Raw genomic sequence first — 22,979 nt, 5'->3', positions numbered from 1 at the left:
GACACGATCAAGGGGGGCGCGGGACGAGGGAAGAATCATTAAATGCTTCGCAAGATAGGCATGCCTATCTGAGGCCTGAGGCTCCCCCCTCCCAGATAGGGCCCTCCATTTTCAGTGCGAGCAAATCGCATCTAATTATTTTGGTGCCTGTAGGAAAACAGGGAAAACAAAACCGACACTAGTAAGCTAAGCGCTGGTCTTGTTTGCTGGCTGCGATGGACTGCATTGGCTAGCAGGCAACCTATTGAACCTAAGTGGCAGCCCTAATAAGTAAGTTGTCACGTTACTCTTGAGAATGCGGGGTGGAGAAAAGATCGTCAGGCGGATGACCATTTTGGGGGGGTGTGGTTGCAGAGTAGGGGTGGTTAGGGCACGGCGACCCCCCCTGGTTATCGCTGGTTATCGTTGTTTATCACCGTTAGTTGCGAGTTAATCTAGATAGTGCACATTAGTCTCTCGTTTACTCTGCAAATGCAGCAAATCAAAAGATCTTATCTACGATTCACGGAAGTCCAGACTCCGACCATGCAGCAAGATCATTAGTTACAACTAGCTAGTTATGTAACTATTGCAATACTGCTTAATTGTCTTGTAGTTAGTTGTTCGATTCGAATAGATCATTCAATCGCCGTGACACCGCCACCGCCTCTACTGGAGTGCTTGTGACCTTACTCTGTACAAGCAGATATAACTATGTGTAACGTAACCAAGGACAGGGCTCGGATGCCGAAAAGAGGCTTACTGAAGACATACTGGTACTTGGTGCATTTAATTCCTTTGATTCTACCTCGTCCAGAATTCCCAAAATTGAAAAGACTAATGACAGCAGTATAGGCAATATACTTCAGTCTAGAGCACACTGACCGCCAGAGGCATCAGGTAATTTAAGTTGAGGACGGATAATAAGGCGCTGGAGAATTGACCTCATCAAGGTAGTCTCCCGTGTTACTATGTAGTAGTTCGGCAACGGCAGAAAGGTTAACCCCCGTCCTTAGTTGCTCGCTGATATACACGCAAGATACGAGGTCAATTTTCCACCCAATCGGAATATCTGTTTTGTTACTGTTGTGTGATGGCCGTTTAAACGGTGCTACAGTATGCTTTCACTGATTCATGCGTGTACTACTACTACATAGATTTTGCGATAATTGGGCCGAGACATCTAACATGGACAGGAAAAGTTTTTGGCATGAATCGGCCAGCTCTCGGCCTTGTAGAGATGACTATAGTTACATGATCGCTTGTCTCTGTTGTGTAGAAGGAGCCGTTGGTTTAAATCGATACTCAAAAACTGTGTTGGGGCGCTGGCCAAATTGAACACATAAAATCATGACTTGGTCAAGTCATCTTCATCATTCACGGCAGATACTAGACTATCGCGAACCGATAACGGCCACTGCATCAATGGCTGCCACTCCTCGGGCACAACCGACGCAATGCCGGTTATTTCTTTCTGCGGCGCTGCGCCAACCATCCACATGTCAGAAAGTTCTGGCATAAATGCAAAATAATGCGCAAATATAACGAGAGCGCGCGGCCGTCTTTCAAGTAAGAGATGGCTGAATTTCGCTGGCAAAAGTCCAATAAACCCAATTACACCCATGACATCAACTGATTCCTTGAGGTTTCCCAAGGCTGCTGATGCATACATATATGCCTCGCTAATCTCCGGGTCCCACGGTTCAAGCTGATCCCGGGGATTGACCCGTTCAATCAGATGAGAAAATGCCTGGGCTTTTTCCACGTCGAGCTTTCTACTCCACCAGCGCTGGGCCACAGAAGCATCGCGAAACAGGATCATTACCGAACCCTTTGCGGCTTCCGGATCAGATCTCACAACGGACCATATGGAATAAAAGGTGGAACGTAACATGCCGATTAGAGACAGCCATTCTTCGGGAAGTTGATAAGGTTGGGTATCTCGATATTGAAGTCGAGCAAAGAGTGTAGTTCGTAGCAAACTGGATGTGAACCATACCGCATCCACGTTGGATATGTTCACATGGGAGACATCATTGCGATGACCTCTTAGCGCTGAGTCCATATATTGGCAATGGGCGTTGAACAAATCACTCGACGGTTGAGTCAGTGTGATGTGCAATGCCGCCATTGCGAATATACTGTCTAGCAGAGCCGGATGCTTGGTGGCCAGTTCGGGGCAGCTTTCTCGCCAGATTTTGGCTAGGCCGGGCTCTGGTGATGTTGGTAAAGTGTCAACGGTTTGAGTTGTGAAATGATGTATAAGACGAAGCTCCAGCAAATGTCTTGAGGTTCTGTTCGCAACATAAGCTGATAACTGGCCTGTCGGTGCATTCTGGGCCCTGTTCTGATTTTGTCCACCTTGCGATCCTGCGATAGCAAGCTTGACTCTGTCGTAGAAGCAATTTACCCCGTATCTTTCACAGTTTCCACATATAGGATGAACTTCGTCACACTATAGAGTAACAACCTATCAGTATGGAATGGAATATTGTAAAAGGTCGTACAAAGCCTACCTTGACCCGCCGAGAGCGACAAGTTGCACACCCCGTTCTCGACTTCTTATGATACAGCTTCTTGGACCGGGACTGTCCAGAGAGAGTATCATCTGTGGTGGTACTGGAATGACCAGTACCGTCCAGTTGGACGTCTACGTCCTGATTCTGCATTCTCGTCAATGGTCAAGGTTTTGTGAACCAAGGTATCTGGCTTTAAAAGACTGTAAACAGGTCTATCGCTTGTGAAGCTGAGATGTGATTGGCTGAGATGTTTACATAACCTATCGGAAGAGGCAATTAACTAGTTAACTAAGCTTTTTTTGCCTTGGGACCTTACGCTAGTCCATTTGCTTCCCGACAGACCTCACGTTATTATTACCCTGCGTAACTTCGTTCATTATTCACAGTACTCACGACCCTCGACTCAAGATGCCTCTCATCAACGAATACCATACTTCTCTTCCCTGTATGTATTTCCTACCTTCTCATTGCATCATTTAAGCTAACGTCAGATTGTCGCAGATATTGACGGCGAGCCAGGAGAGCAGGCACGCGCCTCAGCTCAAAAGCTCATCTCCGCCGAGCTGTCCTCAGACCATGCCTCAACCCTCCATCCAGCCATTCCTGCGCTTCCCGAATCTCGCTTCTCGCCGCTTATCGAACAAGAGCTTGCCCGAAAAGAAGCCGGCCAGCCCATGACTGGAGGAATTGACTTGTCGCGTTACGAAGCACCCGAGGCGCCGGAAGGGCCCTCCAAGACCCAGGACGAAGCTTCCAAGATGCTACAGGAATGGAAAGATACTCTACGCAAAGCGTACATTTCTAGCTCCCACTTGTCAATGCGACACAACAACCTTGCTCTTCTGGAAGAGTATGGAAAAAATGCCTGGCTTATTGGTAACTCTCAGTTAGAGGAGGTTTTGCGAAGTGTTGAGAAGGAACTGGCAGAGACCAAAGAGGCCGTTGAGGGTGTTCATAAGGAGAGAAAGATGGCGCAAGAATCTGGGCATGGAGAGCTTGCTGGTTTGGAGGATGCGTGGAGACGCGGAGTCGGTTCTATATTGGAAGTTGAAGTTGCGGCGGAAGGCTTAAGGCAACAGATTCTTGAACAGCGCCGTCAACAAGCTCAGCATTCTCGCTAAATGCATTCCAATCTTTTGGAATGTTTACGGCTGTTTAATGATGAAACAGACATTTGCCGGCTTCTTCTACTGGCCAACTACACGTCAAGCAGGAAGAGCCTTCGCCCACTGATCTATCGATGGATTTCAAGCAGAGACTGAATTTCAATCTGGAACCTGCTAAGAAAGTTCCTTGAGAGTGCCACAAGCTGAGTCTTAGGGCACGTCAGGGTTACTAGCAATATTGCGACTGTCAATTGTTACCCCTTATTGCTCTCAAGCTGGGCGATGTTCAGCATGGATACTCTACTTGGAGACGTGACCTAATGATGACAACTTCTTGATCCGGAAATATATCAGATCACTCCGACAAGATGCTCGAAAGATGTGAGGAGTCAAGAGTCGCAGCTGGGTTGAGAGCTCAGATCATCCTATAGCTCAACCACCACTTAATCGTCGTTCAGGATATCTTATTTTTAAAAACAATATATACCATTTACGGCTAGAATGGCTTGCAATGAACTATTGGGGAAGCTAAGATCCTCCGAGAAACTTTTCACTTATTGGATTCCCATGTAACCCACCCTGAGTACTACACAAAGTAAACACAGCACTGTACTGTGGCAATTGCAAGAGGGAGCAAAAGAAAAAAGAAAAAGAAAAAGGAAAGGACGTCTTAGCATGTCCTGGTTTCGATCCAGGGACATCCAGGTTATGAGCCTGGCGATCTTCCTCTGATCTAACATGCTTTTGATGACGTAAGCAACAGGAATAGAGAGATGAAATGGGCTGGTAGAAAAGAAGAAAAGTTTTGAGTACTATCTGTACGTTAGTTAGTTCGTTAACTACAACTAAGGATGGAGCTGTTGTGGATGATGCCGGCTTGGGGAGCTTCTTTGGTGGAGTCTGCATGAGGACTGCAAGTATGTAGCGGTCTCGACGCTCTAAACAATATTTCCTCGGCTTTATGGTTTCTCATTTCTCTACGAGTCTATGACTGTTTTATAAAACCTTAGCCAAATCCACACAGGAAAAAGAAACATACAATATCAAACTAAGAACGCGCACGTGCATCCGGAAATTTTATATTCGGAATATTCCGAATTTCCGCGGCCTGTGACCGGCAAATCGGCACGACTAGCTTTGGAATTTGATCAGCACTTGGCCTTTCTTCCATGTTTCTTGACTGGAAATTGCCTTTGCGTTTTGACGCTTTTTCATTGCATTTGGGACGTGCCAACTGCCAAGAAGTGATATATATACACACCGTACATAGTACGTATATGAGGGGCCGGTCAGCATTGGAATGTTTAACTCCTGTCGGGATAGGCCATGTGCTTCTTCTATCACAGACAGACGCCGTATATGCATGTACTAGTACTATGGAGGTAGTATATGCAGTCGGAAAAATAGCCATGATAGGTATGCTTATAGCCACGATCGATTAATCTTCTTCGAAATCCTTGCAAGACGCTTCCAATTGTCATATTACCGCTGTGCACCGTATTTACTGAAAGAGGAAAAAGAGTGACTAAGCCGCTCGTTTTCGTCCAATTTGATGGTTTACACAGTACGTACCTACGTAGTAGATGGATTTCCTATTCAAGTAAATATTTGTAACAGTTTTCTTTCAATCCTCAGTCATGTATATCATCATGACATAGAAGTATACTGCGAGAATACACAGCCACGGAAAATCCCTGGTAGAGGACACACTGGCGCAGAGAAAAGACCTTGACTCATCCGTAGGATTGAGTACTAACTTACGTAGTTACATAGTTAGGTAACTAACTAGTTAGTAGGTTAACTAGTTAGTTAGTTACTGTATGACTACAGACTATGAGAGTTTGCAGAGAACGTATACGGATTACGGTTCGTCCCTTCCCGCCCTGTGATGCCTGGTTGCCTGCCCTCCAGGAAGTGGAAAGTGGGGAGGCAAAGCCTCTCGCGGTCTCACCACCCACAGGGCTACTCCGTAGTTAACTAAACTAACCTAACTTACCTTAACTAGTTAACTAACTAACATTTTATTTGTAATTCGTCATCTGGGCCCCAAAACCAACAGCCTGGGTCTTCGGCCTGCCGTTACTCTGTATGCCTAGGTAAAACAAAAAGACGAACCGACAGCGACTGCCGCCGGGTTTCATTCCACTGCTTTACCCAATACGGCAGCTCGTCTACGTAGTTATACCCTAAGTCCGCAGCCATTCAATGCGATGTTGCCCCTAGGCCTTAGGGTGGGTTTTCTCCACTGGATCCTTCGTTTTGCTAGAAGTCGTATTTTTTTGATCAACTAATCAATGGTTTTTCTTCTTCTTCTCCTTCTCCTTCTTTTTGTTCTTTTCTAATGAATTTCTTTGCTTGATTCTTTAATATATTATTCGGTTGTTGGAAGTTGGTATAGTTGTTGAAACGGTTTGATTTTTCTACGACAGTCGCAGCAAGTTCATTACTATATGGGATGCAGTGCCGCAATCTCTACATAGCTAGTGTCTAAGACGAGGTTGTCATATCAGAAGAAACCCGAACAACTGGCATATCCGTCGCAAATGTCTTCCGATTCCAAACCTGCCCAGCAGGATGGCAACAATTCCGAAAAATGGCCCCAGGACGAAAAATCGACTCACAACAACGAACATGGCCCACGTCAAAGACATCAGTCACTCGGCTCATCCGACAGTGAAAGCCTATACGAAATCCGACCCGTTCGCAGCGAACGACAGGTCCATCCAGAACTCAGGGGTACCGGAGACGGAATGTTGACGCCCCAAATTTCTCGAATATCGCATAACTCTCTGGCACGCAGAGTCACCACACGCGGCACAACGGGGACAACCGATCCGAACTTTGAGGTGGATTGGGATGATGAGAATGATCCCCAGAATCCGTGGAATTGGTCATTGCCTTATACGGCCATGTGCATTGGGTTTTTGTCGTATAATACTTTAGTGATGTATGCGGTCACTGGCTCGTGGGGAGTGAGTGGGCATGTTCACCCTGCTAACGGTTTGATTTTATAGTGTCTTGTTCTCCACCAGTTACACCTCCGGCACGGCGCAGATCGCCAAAGAGTTTGGCGTCTCCGAAACGATCGTCACATTGGGCTTGACATTCTACCTTCTGGGTCTGGCTTTGGGCTCCGTCGTCATGGCTCCGCTCAGTGAAATATACGGCAGAAAACCAGTAACAATGGCGAGTATGATCGTCTTCAACCTCATGATTATTCCAGTTGCTGTGGCCAAGTCTATGCCCATCATCATCGTCTTTCGATTCATCGGTGCGATCGCCGGAAGTGTCATGATCAGTAGTGCCCCGGGTATGGTGGCCGATATCATCCCGCCCCAGAAGCGAGCTCTTGCATTCTCTATCTGGAGTATAGGGCCCATCAATGGTCCAGGTATGTTGATCCCGCCATTACTAGACATATGTACTAAATAACCCGATAGTTGTCGGCCCTATTCTCGGTGGTTTCGTGTCCCAATACCTAGGTTGGCGATGGACTTGCTGGATCAGTCTCATGCTCGGCGGTGTTGCCCTTGCATTCTCTTGCATCATGAAAGAAACATACGCCCCTGTCATTTTGCGCAAGAAAGCCGCTCGTCTTCGAAAAGAAACGGACGATACTCGATGGTGGTGTCGCTATGATCACAAGGTGTCGCTGAAAGAGACCATGAAGACTAATCTGAGCCGTCCATTCGTCATGGCTGTGTTAGAGCCTATTTGGTATGTTTCCTCCCTACCGGCTGACATGGACCATGAATCTGATTTGAGTGACAGCATCTTTTGGAATCTGTATATCGGTGTCGTCTATGGCATCCTGTATCTGTGCTTCACCTCGTATCCAATCGTGTTTGGTCAGATCAGAGGCTGGAGTCTCGGTGTATCTGGGCTGGCATTCTCGGGCATCGGTATTGGAACGCTCATCGTTATCGCCTGTGAACCATTCTTCCGTCGAATGATTCAAAGCCACAAGAAGGACCCCGAAACCGGCGAGGTATATCCCGAAGCCATGGTATCGGCGGTCTGTATCGGCTCAATCCTTATCCCCGCCGGCCAGCTGTGGTTCTCTTGGACAGGCTCGCCCGCCTCGATCCCATGGCCTGCTCCAATCGCTGCGGGTATCTTCTTTGGCGCCGGCAACACTTGTGTCTTTATTTATTCTTCCAACTACATGACTTTCAGTTATGGTATCTTTGCCGCATCTGCGCTAGCGGGCAACTCTCTTATCAGAAGTGTCCTCGGTGGTATTATGCCATTGATTGCGACATACATGTACGACAGTCTCGGCCCCAACTGGGCGGGCACAATGCTCGGGTTATTGGAGGTGGCCTGCATCCCGATTCCGTTCATCTTTTGGAAATATGGATATAGGATTCGTCAAAAGAGTATTTTCATCCGGTCGATGCAGGAGGACCAGCGACGATTGAAGGGCAAAAGAGAAGCCAGGGATGCGAGAAACGCGACACTTGGAGACGCGCTCGAAGGAGATGTTGAGCCCCAAGATATTGAAAAAGGCGGCGCTCGCATCAAAATGGATGAATAATCGGATTTCGGGGGAAAAGTTGTTTTGTCGTTTGTTCTTTAGCCCTAGCATCCTAGCATATATACATACCCATACAATAAAGTTGATCCGATTTTTCTCAATCCGAGTCGCAATGACTAGTTAGTAATGTGTATACTGTGGCTAAACATGTCCGCCCACAATCAACTATCCAGTCGTAGTTTTCGATTAATTGCTTGCATATCCACGAGACTCTGCTCATACTCCGCAATACGTATAGCACCAGCATCCGAAATCATAATCGCTTCGACATAAAGTTGGCTGTTGTTGGCATCCTCCGACGTGGATTTCTCCTTTCCTTGAGTTTCAGACCTGATATATCCGAATATATTCAACCAACTGCCAACTTGTAATTGATCTCTGGTGATCGTACTGAGAACGTGGTCAATGTCCACTGATACTCTTCTTGACACATTGGAAGCATCTCTCTTTTTCTTCTTTCCTAGTAATGGCGGATAATTGTGTTCAAGTTCTAGTCTTCCTCGCACAATATCGTATCGCGCGACGCTTTCCAAGTTAACTTTTATGCATATCGAAATGGGTTTGTTGACATACCATCCTAGAAATCTGACTTTTGTATGCAGAGCAAGAGACGGCAGCTCGTGGATGAAGACGAGGCGGGTCGGAATTGGCCCATTCATCATGACTCGAGTCTAGGATGTGATTGCAACGACATCTTTTATTTTTTTCAAACAAGATGTTGATATCAAATTGATTAAGTTTATGTCGAGAAGGCAATCACACAAAGGAAATAAATAGAGGGCACGTGACCTCTCCGGTCCGATAGGCGGGAGGACTCCGACTGGGCCAGGCGGGAACTTGACGATGTCATACGGACAGACCAACTCACTACCAACCAAGAGGGGACCGACGCTTTCTTTCTTTCTTTCTTCCAGGCTACCATATTGTCTTTCAACTCGACTATCCCTAACAACTTAGCTGCAATACAGCATTTTCTTTGATCTTCGACATCAGAATTTGCTAAATATTGACAAAGGTTGATATCGGAGGAGGTGGTACCGTTCCGCTGCCGATAACGTTCCCCTCCTTTCAGCTTCAACCTTCACGAGCTCAACGGGCATTCAGTATAATTTCTATCCGATTGCGAGAACCACAGTCGTCTTGCCTCACAAGATACCCCCTTAGAACATAAAAGCGGCGCGATTCATAATACTACAACAGAAACACAAAAGAAAACCCCCCCACCAAGATGTGGTCCTGGTTTGGTGGCCAGTCCGCGCAAAAGCGCCGCGATGCCCCCAAAGAAGCAATCCTCAAACTCCGCGAACAGCTCGATATGCTCCAAAAGAGGGAGAAACACCTGGAGAATCAAATAACGGAACAAGAAGCCATAGCGAAGAAGTTTGTTACGTCGAATAAGAATGGTTCGTACCACCAAAACCCGTTGTTGTTTTCTGGTGGTAAAAGTCTGTGAAAGGGTACTGATAAGTTTTTTTTGTTGGTGTGTAGCAGCCAAAGCAGCTCTCAGGAGGAAGAAGATGCACGAAAAGAACCTAGAACAAACCCAGAGCCAGGTCATGCAACTCGAGCAACAAGTGTATTCCATCGAAACGGCAAATATCAACCAAGAGACTCTGTACGCTATGGACAACGCCGGAAATGCCATGAAACGTATGCACGACGGTCTTACAATCGACAAGGTTGATAGCATGATGTACGTCCCTCTTTACCTTCCCCCATTTCCTCTCGAGAGGTTGAGTATATGTGGCTAACGGGGTGAACAGGGACAAATTACGAGAACAGCAAGCCCTCGCCGACGACATCGCGACCGCCATCACATCAACACCATTTGGCGAACAGGTCGACGAAGGCGAATTGGAGGACGAATTGGCAAATTTGGAGCAGGAGACTATAGACGAGAGAATGTTGAAGACGGGTACAGTCCCAGTTGCGGATCAACTCAATCGGTTACCCGTTGCAGGGAATGGAGAGCGTATGTCCCCCGTCCCCATCCCTTTGCCTACCCATTATAGTGCTTTGGAACTAACAAAACCATGATAGTCATCAAGGGCAAGGCGAAACAGACAGAGGAGGAAGAAGACGAAGAGGCAGAATTGGAGAAATTGCGCGCCGAGATGGCTATGAGTTAGAGGAACGAACCCTTTTTTTTTATTTAACACTTTTTTGCTTTTGTTCGGCGCTATTCAGTTCAAGTATTGAGAATATCAACTACCATACCATCACGAATACCTTCTTTCTACCATCGCTGTTGTCCAGTCATTGTCTGTTTACGAAAGGGTTTCTGTTTCTATTTTTTGGATTATACTGGTGTTTGTTTGTAAAGCAAGAGAAACCCATTCACTATATCAATTCACAGCATTTCCAATCTTCTAGAGTTTCTGAACATGTTACATGTAAAGATGTGTGCTAAACAACATTGAAGACAAGAATATGAAAAAGAAGGACATTGGGGTTAGGATTTATTCTTCACTAACTTAATTCTAAAAAACATAAATATTTAATCACGTGGGAAGTGGAAAGTAGGTATCATATGCAACCAACAATGACAAAGAAGCGAAGTAATCAAAAAGAGGGAAAAAAGACCTTCCAAAGCTCGTCCCTATTTTCAGAGGGGACAAGAGGAGAAGGTTTAGTAAAAACGCCCCTGTTATATGACACCATTTTTGGAATATCAGAGATAAGAGTGAAAGTTTTTTGTGTGTTCCATCATATCGGGTCATTAAATTCGTGTCGTGTAAGTCACTTGGCGACATGTCCACATAACTAATCAAAGCATGCAACAAATGGGGGAAATATACTCCAATGCACCCAGGCCAAATACCAGAACCGTGCAAGTTCAATCACATCAAGGAAAGATGGAGAAGATGAAATCACTCATCCTTCAAGCTCCCAATCAGATTCCTCAACACATCCAACAAAACAGCTTCATCCTTGGGCTCTCCATCCGCAAAAGAGCTCTTGTCGGCATGACCCAATGCGCGCGCTCGGGCGCTCTTGAGGACCTCTCGGATGTAGTTTTTATCGTCGTAGTCTTCCATGAGTACTGCTTCAAAGTCGTCGATGGCTTTGTTTGCTCTTTCGAGGAAGGAGAGAGATGACTCTTGTTCATTGTTGCTGTTATTGTGATTTCCGTTTTGATTGTTGTTATTGATCATTGGCGCACCTCCTGAGGGAGGAGGTGGTGGTGGCGGCGGCTGTTGTTGTTGATGTGGAGGTTGATATGGCTGTGCAGGTTGTTGGGATGGAGAGGGTGATGGACCTTGGCTCGGTGGAGGAGGATAAGGAGGTATTTGGTTGTTGGCCGGCGGTTGATATGGTGGTCCATTTGGAGTATAATGCGTAGGAGGAGGTTGTTGCTGCTGATGAGGTTGTGGCTGGTTATATTGCGGTTGTTGTTGCGGTTGTGACGGTGGCGGCGGAGGCTGATGCATCTGCATTGGAGGTTGTTGATGCTGAAGTGGAGGAGCAGATTGTGTCGGCGGTTTCGGTTGGTTTTCTTGCTGCAACTGCAGAATATCCGGCGGCAATGCACAAGGATAAGGTGAAACGTATTTTCCAGATCCTTGGTTCGTAAGAGCGGGAGGAAGATTGATATTCTTGAACGGATTCGGTGCAGGTGCTTGAACTGGAGGTGCAGGAGGAGCCGGAGGACGATAGGTAGGCGCAGGAGGAGGATTGAAGCTATTGGGCATTGCAGAAAACTGGAACTGCTGATTTTGCAGACTTTGGTTGGTATATGAATGGCTTGGCGGCGGCATGTAGTGATGAGGAGGAGGTTGATGAATATGTGTTGACGGAGGGGGAGGTGACGGTCTTCTTTTCTTTTCCTTTTCCACCGATGCTCCAGCTCGGAGCTGCCATGACCAACCTTTGCCGTCTCGTTCTGCATGCTCAAACAGCTGTCGATTTCCATTTAGGTTGTGACGAACACTAGATGTCCAACCTTCCGTCTCGCACTTGAATCTAAAATACGGATACTTCAATTTGAGTGCCCTGTAAATTTGTTTGAGCGTCATTGGTGTTCGTGATTCTGTCAAGGCATCGAAAATGAGAACGGCATAGTTGTAAGGTGGTTTTGCCATTTGGTCTTGCGTGTAGGCAGATTCAGGAGGATAGTCGGGTGATGGAGACCGCGAGGGCTTGCGTTTCTTAGGAGGAGGTGGTTTAGGATATTCAACAACGGGTTGTTGTTCTGGCAAGGGCTGTTGTTGTTCGCCGCCTTCAATGGACTCGATAGGAATATCAACGATAGATCCATCAGGTTGTTTGCGCTTGACAGACTTCTTCTCCACTGGCTTAGAAGGAGTAGTAGGAGCAGCAGGTGTAGCAGGAGCAGATGCCTCGACTTCCTCCACTGAATCCTCTTTTCGCGTTGGTTTAGTAGTTGTAGGTGGCTTAGGACGGTTAATCGGTGGAGGTGGTGTTACTCCTCCATTGGCCTCGCGTTTCGCTGCTAACTTCTGTTCCCTGGCAATCTCGGCACGCTCCCGCTTCGACATGATGCCGTCCTTGGGAGGACGGCCAGGTCCGCGTCTCTTGGGCTGTGATGATTCGCCATTACCATCAATTGATGCGTCGGCATTTGCGGAATCGTCTTGTGACTTTGTCTTGAGAATGAGCTTGGTGACTCGTGGTCTCTTTGTGCCGTCTTGACTCTCATCGTCAGAGTCTCCTTCCATAGCATCCACATCGCCAGTTGCAGCCTCGGTGACCTCTCCAGTTACGGCAGCGCCGTCTTCTAGCAGAGGCTCCTCCAATCGATCGGCTCCAGTCTCGCCAATAGGTACATCTGGGAGAAGAAACCGTATACGAACTCCTCCAATCTGAATATAGTCTCCGCTGTGCAATGGCCTCAGCTGTCCCGGAGCTAGCCAATCAGCACCAATGAATGCACCATTTCGACCCATCACTTCCATCTCGAAAAGATTCTTATCGAAGTTGTATGCAATCTTCACATGTTTACGGGATATGCCCTTGTGGCCAGCCGAGCTGCCATCTGCAGTCGCCGGCGGATGAATTGGAATTGTCGGACAAGCATCCGGCGAAGGCAACAAAGCCAGCATGTCAACTGGTTTTGCTTCGGCACTGCCGTCGTAGAGTGATTGCATCGCAAGTGCATTGTAATCTGTGTGGTTTGCCTGTAATTGCGCCGGAGTTGCATGGAGTACAGAATCTGGCTGAGACGAGACAGAGGATCGGCGACTCATTTGCGAAATGTGGTGTGGTACATCGGGGTCAAATCCCATAATACCACCTCGATCGCTCACCACGCTTCCAACATAGGCGCTACCGTCGCGTTTGACTCGATTGGGGGTGTGAGAGGTATTACCACCGCTAGAACTTTTGTTTCTTGACGGTCTCATAGCTTGTCGGACTTGGACTTCCCGTTGAAAAGCGGCGCGGGCTGCTCGGACATCTCGGCCAAGTATGAATGAGTAAGTATTCACGTAGAAATGACCATCATCAAACTCGAGTTTGGCAAAGGCTTGAATACGCGGCTCGGACCCAGCTATAGACGCAGCTACATCGTATTGGGAGTAACTCGATAGATCGGGAAGACCGGACATGTTGATTTCTTGAGATAGGAATGCGTTTGAAAGCAGATCATGCTGCTGCAGGGCATCCAGACCGTTTTTCATGCTGCCATCGTCAAAAGGTGCAAAGAGCGCGTTGTGGTCATGACTTGTCTTTGAGAGCGGATCCTCCATGACCCCAGTAACCATGTCGGGAATCCTCGTGGCTACTGAATCGTCTTGGATATCGTTGAAAGCTGTGTTTGTCTGTAGAATAGTTTGATTCTGCGCCTCTGTGGTGGTATTTTCCTCTTGTTTGGGAACTGCAACCTCTCCGTTCTGTATGTCCGGCTGCTGGGTTGACGTATGTATTCCCTCCGTCTGCCCATAAATCAATGGCAACGAAAGATCCTCGTTATGTGCAGCCGGCGTAGAAGCATCAGTCAAGGGTTCTGGCAATGGCGTTCGAGGAAGGTACTCCGGCGTGGCAGACAACGGAGCTTGCGCATTGACATTTCCCAGCAACTGGGCAAGAAGAGACGTAGCTGCTGACTGTTTATCTGAATCTTGGAGCGGTAACTGATTGTGAGTTTCGGCCGATTTGCCTGCTGAGTCCTCCTTGACCTTGGGCATGTCGTCCGATACACCTTTTCCTTGGTCTTTTTCTGCCGGATTTTGCTCTCCTTCTTGCTGTATTGTCTCTTGGGGCTCCTCTTTTATTTTTCTCTCTCCTTCTTTTTCCTGGATCTCCTCCGTCCTATTCTCAACTACCGCATTGGAGTTTTCCTTGTTCACCTCGACAGGATCCTGCGGTCGAGGCATGGGGTCGACGGAACCGTTCTGTTTCGGCGTTGCGACATCCGTATTTGTAGCAAATTGATCACGATTCAGGGGGTTAAAGTCGGTATTAATCTCGAGGTTGGCGTTGGCGTTGGCGTTGACAGCGCGGGTAAAATCATGCCGCGAGAAATCGTCGCTGTTATCAACAATCGCATCACCAGTCGTACTGCTTCTGGCCGTGGTCGAAGCAGCTATGCCAGGATCGGGCGGCCGATTATGGCCCACCGACGGCGCCGTCATGGTCTGCAACGACGACATGACAACACGCTGCTGGGCTGCAGTGCAGCTGTGGTGATGGGCTGAGGTGGTGATGAGAGAGATCACTTGAAAGCGCAGCAGCAGCAGGCGGTGAGGTCGAGGCCATCGCAACCGCAGATATTTCTTAGTATGGCTCGATGGGCGAAGGAAGGCGGCTTTCCAGCGAATGAAATGATCTGACTCGGATGGGGGGATGGGTCTAGGGCGGTAACTACGACGTATTATGTAATTGATGTCTTAGCCTGCGCCTGTTTGCTGCCCGATTTCTCAGGCGTAATTCGTCGTATGTAGGAACGACCGACCAGAAGGGAAGGAATGAGCCAGGGAAGCCACTGCTGCAAAGTGCAAGCAAGATCCATTGAGGGAAACTGGAAAGAAGGCAAAAAACGGGCCCTTTTTTGGTTGCTTAAGCCTTCTGGGAAACTGCGGGTCTCTTTTTTTTTTTACTCATTTTGCGGTGTCTGATTGGCCAACGTAAGGATCTGATCCAGCCAAACTGCCTGCCGAGTGTATTATTCGGGACTAGCGCTTGGCATCTTAGCTTGTTTGCGGCCAATAGTAGGCCGAGAATGAGCACGTAGTGGAGGGCAAAATGTGGGGAGAGACCTGAAATTCTACGATGGTACGGAGTACTTACTACTCATAGTATATAGTATGTAACATACTCCTACAGAGTACAGTGCAGTATATACGTACTACATATAGGGTCTATTTCACAACCAAATCACTTCTGATCACCCACTTCTCCCCCTTCCGAACTTCCTTCCCTTCATGCAACAGACAATGTTCCCCGTGTCGATGCAGAAGCGCCATTCCGACTTCTGGCGCCACAGAGATTGGTGCAGAGCCATCCTCGGGGTAGAACACCGTCTCTCCACCTTCCGTCGTAGTGAGGTAGATGAGTAGAGTCCATGTTGTGTGCGCCAGGATTACTTTGCCGGAAGACTGGTCTAGGAATTGGATGGCGTTGGATTCATCGTCTGCTTATTATTATTAGCTTCGTATCGTTGAGATAGTTAATAGGCAGTAGTTTGTAGGAAACTTGCAGTGCTGCGCAAAAAACTGTCCTGGCGTATATCGATATATCCTAATATTCGGATTCAATCCTAGAGGAGTCCCGCCCCAGATCCGAGTATTCTTCTCTTCTTCTTCTCTCCCATCATCATCATTATCATTATCATCCTCGTCTTCTTCCACTCCCCTCCTCTCGCAAACCACATCTTTCAATGCAGTCGCCCCCCACAGCAGCTCCGCAAATGAAGCATCCTGGACCTGAAACCGATCATTTACGCGAACCGCATGGTCCCTACTCTTCGGCTTCAGGGGCGTCGTAATCAGATCAATTGCCGAGGATGGCGACGTCAGAAACGAGACGTACGATTTGCACAAGTTGGCTGTGAAGAAGTTGCGGATTATGTATATTTGTTCTGTGAGTAAGGGTTCAATGTAGAGGTCTGTGGAGGGGACTAATGGGCGGAGAGGGGGCCAGTTTGGTGCACGTGGGGTTGGTTCTGGTTTTGTGGTCGTAGAAGTTGGTTTTTTCTTGGATGGTTTTTGGGCGGGCATTTTCTTTTTTATCTTCTGTGTGGATTTGGCGGTTGAGTGGACATGTATTATTTTCAAAGATTGCGGTGTGGTGATTGTTGGTTAAAGAAGAAATTGTTCCGAGATATTTGGAAGGTCAAAACATTGACGGATACAGCCCTCAACGATGCATCAACACAAAGACCTTTCAAATCTATAGATAATTTCTTTTATTTATATATATACCATCTATCAAGACAAATAATTATCAACATAATTTTCCGTGTGTTGCCATTCATTAATCATTACTAAAACAGAATCAACGAACTACAACCCTGACTCCTTTACTATCCTTTGGCCCAAACGGCGCAAAATAGTCATGCGCAATACTAACATCCCTCTCCGACGTCTCAAACAATTCGAGATTCTTTCCAAACCATCTGAATAGATTGCCTGCCATGAGGGTTAGTTCTTCTTTGGCTAGTTCAATGCCCAAACAGCCTCTCATGCCTCTACCGAAGGGCACGAATGATTTCTCCATTTGTCGGAGATGGGTTGGAGAGCAGTCGAGCCAGCGTTCGGGATGGAAGCGGCGGGGTTCGGGGAAGATATCGCTGTTTAGGTGCATGTCAATTATGGACATTGACAGAACAGTTCCAGGTGGGAAAGTGTATGTTTTTGGTTCGGAGTCGGAGTCAGATGTTGGTTTTGTGGTGTAGGTCATTGATTCGTTTTGGTTGACGCGAGGGAGACGGCCGACGACGCCCATGCCTAGCCGGAGAGCTTCCTTGATACATGCTTGTAGGTAGGGCAGTTTCTCTAAAGTCTTGTAGTCAAGCAAGTCAGATTGCGACTTCGTTGTTGGTGTCGCTTTCTCGAGCTCTGTTGTTAGCTTGTTTCGAATTGACTTGCTGGATAGGACGTTATAAACTAAATTTGACAAGGTGTTGCCGGTAGTTTCGGTTCCAGCACCGAGAAGAGCCTGTGTTTCTGCCATCATGCGTGGTAGAGTCTTTTCCTCGGGACCGATCACCCTGGATGTATAGATGGCATCCAGAACAGTAGGCGATGATTTCTCCCGTGGAATGCCTTTAGTAGCTATCACTATCTGCGCTTGTTTAAGCAGGCTCTATAAAATCGTCAGTCAGTGTCTTAGCCTCGCATATTTGGAAAAGGAGGAAATACAGCCTGATTATCCAGAACCGCAATCTGAGCGCCCGTTGAATCCATCATGGAAATCAGCCAGCGCGGTATTGCGCCAAAGATGGGGAACACAATGGGAAAATGCCTATGCCAGAGCATAATCTCAGAAAAATCTCTCAACACCTGATTGAAAGTCGCCGAGAAATCCGGCGAACTCAAGAAGTCCCTCGTATGTGGAGCTGCATAATCCGAAATGACATCCGTCGCATAGCAGCGAAATGCATGCGAGATGGGCAGGACAGCTTGGCCGCCGTCCGCCTGGCGAAACTCTTCTACCCGGTCAAGCAGTTTCTGCACCCTTGCCAAAACCTTGGGCTCTAATCGGGCGACGTTGGCAGCGGAAAAGAATTTGGCCATGGCTGCCCGACGCCGACGATGGAGGTCCCATGGCCCCGTGCCGACGGTGCCTCTGTTGTCGCCAAAGGCGCGGTAGAACCAGGCATGTTTGTCGATTTTGTTGTTGGTGTAGATGACATCCCAGTACGAGGGGTCCTGGATGTGAACCTCCCACGGATTGATGCGTACGATGGGGCCTATCAATGTTTTAGTTCACCTGTCAGTCAAGCAAGGGTGCTGCTCCCAGATCAGTCAGTTGACGGCGGAGCCAGTCAACCAACCATCTCGCATGGAAGTTGGATGAAACAAAGAACGTCGAGTTAAGACGAGGTATTAAATGGGGCGATGGGGACAAATGGGGGGATTGAAAAAGCAAAAAAACGGACCATATTTTTGGTGCATCTGCTCAATTTTGAACAAATATTGGCCCTGCTGCATGCAATCCCAATAGAATTCATACCAAGCCGTGATGGCCGCAATTTTGGGGCCAGGAACCCCTGCCAGCGCCAACGGGCTGAAGAATAGGCGATAGATAACGAGGGTGATGCAAGCGGCAGTAGCACCAACGGCGACGAAGGCGATCATTGTGGTCATTGCTGACGCTGCAGCCACAGGTGCAGCCACAGGTACAGTGTCACCGAGAGGAGGTGTCTGGAAGGATCCCATGATACCACCGAGGAGGGCTGTAGCACATCAAAGTGACTCGCACTCAGGAGAGATCGAGCTGACGGCCAGAGATTAATACTGGAGGCTAGAGACGAGTGGAGCAGATACGAACGAACCCATTCTTGACTTGAGGTGGTGGATACTACTCTGGCTATGTATAGGAATAATAGGATCCCGCCCATAGTCAAAGCGGGAGGGAGAAGAGGGTAAAGAGAGCAGGCAACCTAGATTAATACGCATCAATCAAAGCCAAAACAACGATTGCGGTGTATCCGGGTGTACATAGTATCAGCCGTTTGGCGCTCTGTGCGGCATCTGTACGACATTATTGATTGCATGGGCTGGGCCATGTGCAATGTGTCCATTTGGTGGGAGAGCGGGCTGGGAATTCTTCAGGGTTGACGGCAGTTGCTCGGTCTGGAAGCCACTAAGAACTAGTCGTGCTGGCTAAGTAGTGCTAAGTAGTGCTAACGTCGACTAAAAGGTCACTAGAGTCGACTAAACCCGCCGACGCTCAAACTAACCAAGCCAGCCAAGCTTGTGCTGTTGGAAGTGTAAGGTAAGCATACGTCGTACACTACTCCGTAGTCCGTACTACGTACTTGTACACAGCAGCACACTGGTCACTTGTTGAAGGGCCCCATCCCCTCGGTTATTTTACTGGTCTTCCTACTGTGGTACACGGCAGCAGCAGGTCATTGGCCATTCGCTGCTCGTTTCTTTGCCGTGTATCGCGTGTTTGAATCAACTGGCTCCCACACTAAGGACGAAGTGCATACATGTCATATGTTAATGATCCACTCTGAAAGTCACAAACTTGGGTTTATCAAGGATCAAACACTACACGACAATACAAATGCTCACGGCCTTTGAACTTAAAGAGTTGCCTGTTATTTAATTTACTTCCTGACGTGGCGAGCTGATGGCTTGACTGAATCGACCTGTCAGGTTTTGTTGCGGTAATCCAGGATTGTGGCTACTGCACCATGAGGATGATCTATTTTTGAGACTTTTGAATCCATCTGGAAAGATATATTCCGTCTTTCGACTTGATGGGAAAATATTTCTTTTTTAACATCATAATCGGCACTGCCAACCTCTTGAATTCTTTTAAGAATATATAGCAACATGGTTGAATATACTCACCCAGGGTGGCGGGATGCTGCTCCCAACGATAACACCACGAACAACCCATTAATAGCAACAATGCCAACCTCAACCTCTATACCAATATTCCCCGACAACAACAACAATAACAACGACATCGACATGAACAATAACCAGCCCCTCGTCGCAGACACCACCACCATCGCCCCCAACGGCTATTTTTATAACCCTCGAGACGACGACGACAACGACTCTGCCCTGGGCGACGACAAAGCCAGCTCCACCACCTCCCTCAATGAAAGCATCTTCAACTACCAATACGAGAATGGCCGGCGTTACCACGCCTTTCGCGCGGGTGCCTACCCGTTGCCAAACGACGAGTTAGAGCAGGATCGCATGGATATGCAGCACCACATTTATCTGTTGCTGTTTGGAGGGGAATTATATCGTGCCCCATTACCACCAAAGATAAACAGAGCGTTGGATATCGGCTGCGGCACAGGACTATGGGCGATTGACTTTGCAGACACAAGGCCCGATACACAGGTCATCGCGACGGATTTGTCGTATATCCAACCAACATGGATCCCTCCGAATCTACGCTTCGAGATTGACGACGCAGAAGCAGAGTGGAATTTTAATCAACTATCGTCGGACCACGACCAACAAAAATTCGATTATATTCACATACGAAGCATGGCGGGGAGTATAGCCGACTGGCCCCGACTCCTGTCGCGGGCATACAACAACCTCGCCCCAGGAGGCTGGATAGAGCTCACCGAATTCGAAACCTGGGCTTCTACAGACGACAACAGTCTCCCCCTCGACTCCGCATATCACGAATACCAAGTGCGGCTCTGCGAAGCAGCGGCCTCATTCGGCAAAGAAATGAATATTGCGCCGCACATATACAACTTGGTCCGCAACGCGGGCTTTGCCAATGTGCGCGAAGAAGTCCAGAAATGCCCGCTGTCGCCTTGGCCAAAGGATAAACGGCTGAAAGAGTTGGCCATGTATATGAATCTGCAGATGATGGAGTCGATTGAGCCGTATGGATTAGCCCTGTTTTCGAGGGTGCTCAAGTGGGATACCACGAGGATATATGCCTTGTTGGATGGGGTGAGGAGGGATTTGAGGAATTTGAATTATCATATGTATTCTAGGGTGTACGTCCTCGTCCTTGCTCTCCTCTCCTTCTACTTGGCTAATTGGCTAACGGTTTATAGGCATTGTGTCTATGGTCAGAAGCCGTATAACTGATATTCAGAGGGTTGAATTGGGGGGGGGGGGGGGGGGGGGGGATATGTACTCCCATTTTGAAACTAAATTCATTCAGCGGATGAACCGCCAATAAAGCCGTATACCGGCCGGTGTGATTGACTGCCAGACAAGTGCCATATGAGGTGCGCACGTCGGCCAGTAACCACCTTCTACTTCTACCACTACTACCACTACTACTTCTCCAACAGGAACGAACGAGCATACTCATAGAGTATAGTCTGAATTCAGGATTAACAACTGCTACATATAACCATCCTAACTAGTATCATTTGGGCCAGAATATAAGAATAGAAACGAATGTCGTGTAAACTCGAAAACAAAAACACACTTAAGTACCCTTGGTAAGATCAACATCATACTCTGTCCGGCGCATAATCTGCTCGACCGGACCTAACAATCGCTTGAATCCATCACGTCCTAATCGTGCCACTTTTACGTCTGTTTTCGCCATCACACTCGCTGCTCGCGGCTTATCGTCTAGAAGCGCCAATTCTCCAAAGTAGTCGCCTCGTGAATAGTCTTTAACCCTTGTTCCGGCTTTGACAGCTTCGGCTTCACCTGCCTCTAACAGGTAGAAAGCGTCGCCTGGGTCTCCCTCGTGGATGATTGTTGATCCTGCTACGTATTTGATCGTGTCCAATGCATCTGCTATCTTGGATCGCTCGTAGGGCTTCAATGACGACAACAACGGCACTTCCTCCAGGAAAGCTTCATACATGCGTCGTCGCTGGAACGCCGAGTCCATCAGAATTCGTCGAAAGGTTACACGGTCCAATGCCCACAATGTCGACTTGGCGTCTAGAGACATTATAGTCGCTGCTCGTGGGGCATTGTACATTAATGCTAGCTCTCCAAACGAGCCTCCGGGTCCTATACTTCCAACCTGATTGCCGAGTCCATCTGGACCAGGCTGTGCCGCTCCCAAAGGGTTGATAAACACTCCAAAAGTCCCGTCTTCGACAATATAAAAGTAATCCCCTGCGTCGCCCTGGGTAATTACTTTGATATCTTTGGCAGGGATCGGCTTCTCGACCAATGCATCCAATACAGTCTTGAGATGCTCGTCATCCAAATGCGAGAACAGAAAATTCCCGCTCACGGCTTTCTTTAACCGCGATAACTGGTCATCTGATTTTGGGTGGAAAGGCGGAGTCCAGCTCTCTGATCCAGAAGATGTGGGATTCAATGACTCGGCAGACACAGATGTGCGTCGACCCAGGGCATAGTTATTCGGCATCCCTTGGCCCGCAATAGGTCGAGCCGCCCTGAGGTCCGCGGCGCTGAACCCTTCTCCTCTGTCTTGAAAGGGACTCGCAAATATATTCGCATTATTGTGGCTGTTATTATTGTTTTCGTTGTGTACTTTATCATCGTAGTCGAGCCCCGCTGCGCTCGAAAAGGGACCCCGTGGCGTCGTCCCCGCATGGCCGCTCCGGAAGCTGGGATCCGTCGGTGAAGTCACATCGTATTCCTCCTCTTCGGATATCTTTGCAAAGGACGAGGCAGATCCGGGGGCGAAGGGGTTCGTGCCTGGGAAGCTGGAGTTGGAGGCCATCTTTGGCCTGAATACGGTCGTCTAGTCGTCAAATGAGGGGGGGGATAGCGTATAGCCGGTGGTGACGTATTGCGAACGTGAGTATCGAGGTATCGACAGCGAAGTAGTTGGCGGAGAGTCAAGAAACTCAAGTCGATATATATAAGACAGTTGCTTCTTCTTTAACAGATATTAAGAGATTTGGTTGTCTGATAATATAACCGAGGCGTACCGTCGGCCTAGCTCATATGCTGGACTGGACGATCAATTGCGGGGTGGATGGACGGGTTATGAAGAGAGGAATAAATGTGCGGAGAAGGAAGAAAAAGAAAAGAAAATGATTCAAAAGAAACAAAACCAAGACGAGGCGAGACGAGGCGAGGCGTCTGGGGTAGGCAGAGGAGGTAGTACTAGGTCCAAGCAAATAGTTGTGAAGAATCGGCAGAAGAACCTTGGGAAAGGCACAAGACGCGTGATCTGCAGCAGGTGGGGGAGTTGGTCTCTCTCTTTTGACGAGTCTTTCGAATCCCTGCAGACACACAGCGATTCTACTCAATAATAAAAGAAGGAAACATG

The 22,979-nt window shown here is 48.0% G+C and overlaps 10 protein-coding genes and 1 non-coding gene across 11 annotated transcripts; 4 read left to right on the top strand and 7 right to left on the bottom strand.

Annotated features, from left to right (window-relative positions):
* Positions 1–1,327: 1,327 nt before the first annotated feature.
* EYB26_001063 (uncharacterized protein) lies at positions 1,328–2,648 on the bottom strand (the record flags this gene model as incomplete). The annotated part of the gene is made up of 2 exons (XM_054260374.1): positions 1,328–2,434; positions 2,496–2,648. 2 exons carry the CDS (start codon positions 2,646–2,648, stop codon positions 1,328–1,330), a joined length of 1,260 nt encoding a protein of 419 aa, XP_054116349.1.
* A 258-nt stretch (positions 2,649–2,906) lies between these two features.
* Positions 2,907–3,619, top strand: EYB26_001062 (uncharacterized protein; the record flags this gene model as incomplete). The annotated part of the gene is made up of 2 exons (XM_054260373.1): positions 2,907–2,943; positions 3,000–3,619. 2 exons carry the CDS (start codon positions 2,907–2,909, stop codon positions 3,617–3,619), a joined length of 657 nt encoding a protein of 218 aa, XP_054116348.1.
* Positions 3,620–4,275: 656 nt separating this feature from the next.
* Positions 4,276–4,347, bottom strand: EYB26_001061. The gene has a single exon. It is a non-coding gene; the product is annotated as a tRNA-Met (tRNA).
* A 1,800-nt stretch (positions 4,348–6,147) lies between these two features.
* On the top strand, positions 6,148–8,141 carry EYB26_001060 (uncharacterized protein; the record flags this gene model as incomplete). Its single annotated transcript, XM_054260372.1, has 4 exons — positions 6,148–6,551; positions 6,619–6,995; positions 7,045–7,321; positions 7,376–8,141. The coding sequence occupies 4 exons, from the start codon at positions 6,148–6,150 to the stop codon at positions 8,139–8,141; spliced, it is 1,824 nt and encodes a 607-aa protein (XP_054116347.1).
* Positions 8,142–8,302: 161 nt separating this feature from the next.
* EYB26_001059 (uncharacterized protein) lies at positions 8,303–8,800 on the bottom strand (the record flags this gene model as incomplete). The annotated part of the gene is made up of 2 exons (XM_054260371.1): positions 8,303–8,666; positions 8,715–8,800. 2 exons carry the CDS (start codon positions 8,798–8,800, stop codon positions 8,303–8,305), a joined length of 450 nt encoding a protein of 149 aa, XP_054116346.1.
* Positions 8,801–9,369: 569 nt separating this feature from the next.
* Positions 9,370–10,270, top strand: EYB26_001058 (uncharacterized protein; the record flags this gene model as incomplete). Its single annotated transcript, XM_054260370.1, has 4 exons — positions 9,370–9,544; positions 9,630–9,834; positions 9,905–10,113; positions 10,182–10,270. 4 exons carry the CDS (start codon positions 9,370–9,372, stop codon positions 10,268–10,270), a joined length of 678 nt encoding a protein of 225 aa, XP_054116345.1.
* A 741-nt stretch (positions 10,271–11,011) lies between these two features.
* EYB26_001057 (uncharacterized protein) lies at positions 11,012–14,734 on the bottom strand (the record flags this gene model as incomplete). The annotated part of the gene is made up of 1 exon (XM_054260369.1): positions 11,012–14,734. One exon carries the CDS (start codon positions 14,732–14,734, stop codon positions 11,012–11,014), a length of 3,723 nt encoding a protein of 1,240 aa, XP_054116344.1.
* A 726-nt stretch (positions 14,735–15,460) lies between these two features.
* Positions 15,461–16,318, bottom strand: EYB26_001056 (uncharacterized protein; the record flags this gene model as incomplete). The annotated part of the gene is made up of 2 exons (XM_054260368.1): positions 15,461–15,732; positions 15,799–16,318. The coding sequence occupies 2 exons, from the start codon at positions 16,316–16,318 to the stop codon at positions 15,461–15,463; spliced, it is 792 nt and encodes a 263-aa protein (XP_054116343.1).
* A 277-nt stretch (positions 16,319–16,595) lies between these two features.
* EYB26_001055 (uncharacterized protein) lies at positions 16,596–18,481 on the bottom strand (the record flags this gene model as incomplete). Its single annotated transcript, XM_054260367.1, has 3 exons — positions 16,596–17,405; positions 17,462–18,012; positions 18,202–18,481. The coding sequence occupies 3 exons, from the start codon at positions 18,479–18,481 to the stop codon at positions 16,596–16,598; spliced, it is 1,641 nt and encodes a 546-aa protein (XP_054116342.1).
* A 1,128-nt stretch (positions 18,482–19,609) lies between these two features.
* On the top strand, positions 19,610–20,848 carry EYB26_001054 (uncharacterized protein; the record flags this gene model as incomplete). Its single annotated transcript, XM_054260366.1, has 2 exons — positions 19,610–20,754; positions 20,815–20,848. The coding sequence occupies 2 exons, from the start codon at positions 19,610–19,612 to the stop codon at positions 20,846–20,848; spliced, it is 1,179 nt and encodes a 392-aa protein (XP_054116341.1).
* Positions 20,849–21,197: 349 nt separating this feature from the next.
* Positions 21,198–22,424, bottom strand: EYB26_001053 (uncharacterized protein; the record flags this gene model as incomplete). Its single annotated transcript, XM_054260365.1, has 1 exon — positions 21,198–22,424. The coding sequence occupies one exon, from the start codon at positions 22,422–22,424 to the stop codon at positions 21,198–21,200; it is 1,227 nt and encodes a 408-aa protein (XP_054116340.1).
* Between the last annotated feature and the right edge of the window lie 555 nt (positions 22,425–22,979).

The sequence above is a fragment of the Talaromyces marneffei genome, chromosome 1 (assembly GCF_009556855.1).
Source record: "Talaromyces marneffei chromosome 1, complete sequence".
NCBI classification, from domain to species: Eukaryota; Fungi; Ascomycota; class Eurotiomycetes; order Eurotiales; family Trichocomaceae; genus Talaromyces; species Talaromyces marneffei.
This window is presented reverse-complemented; position numbering and strand designations above follow the sequence as displayed.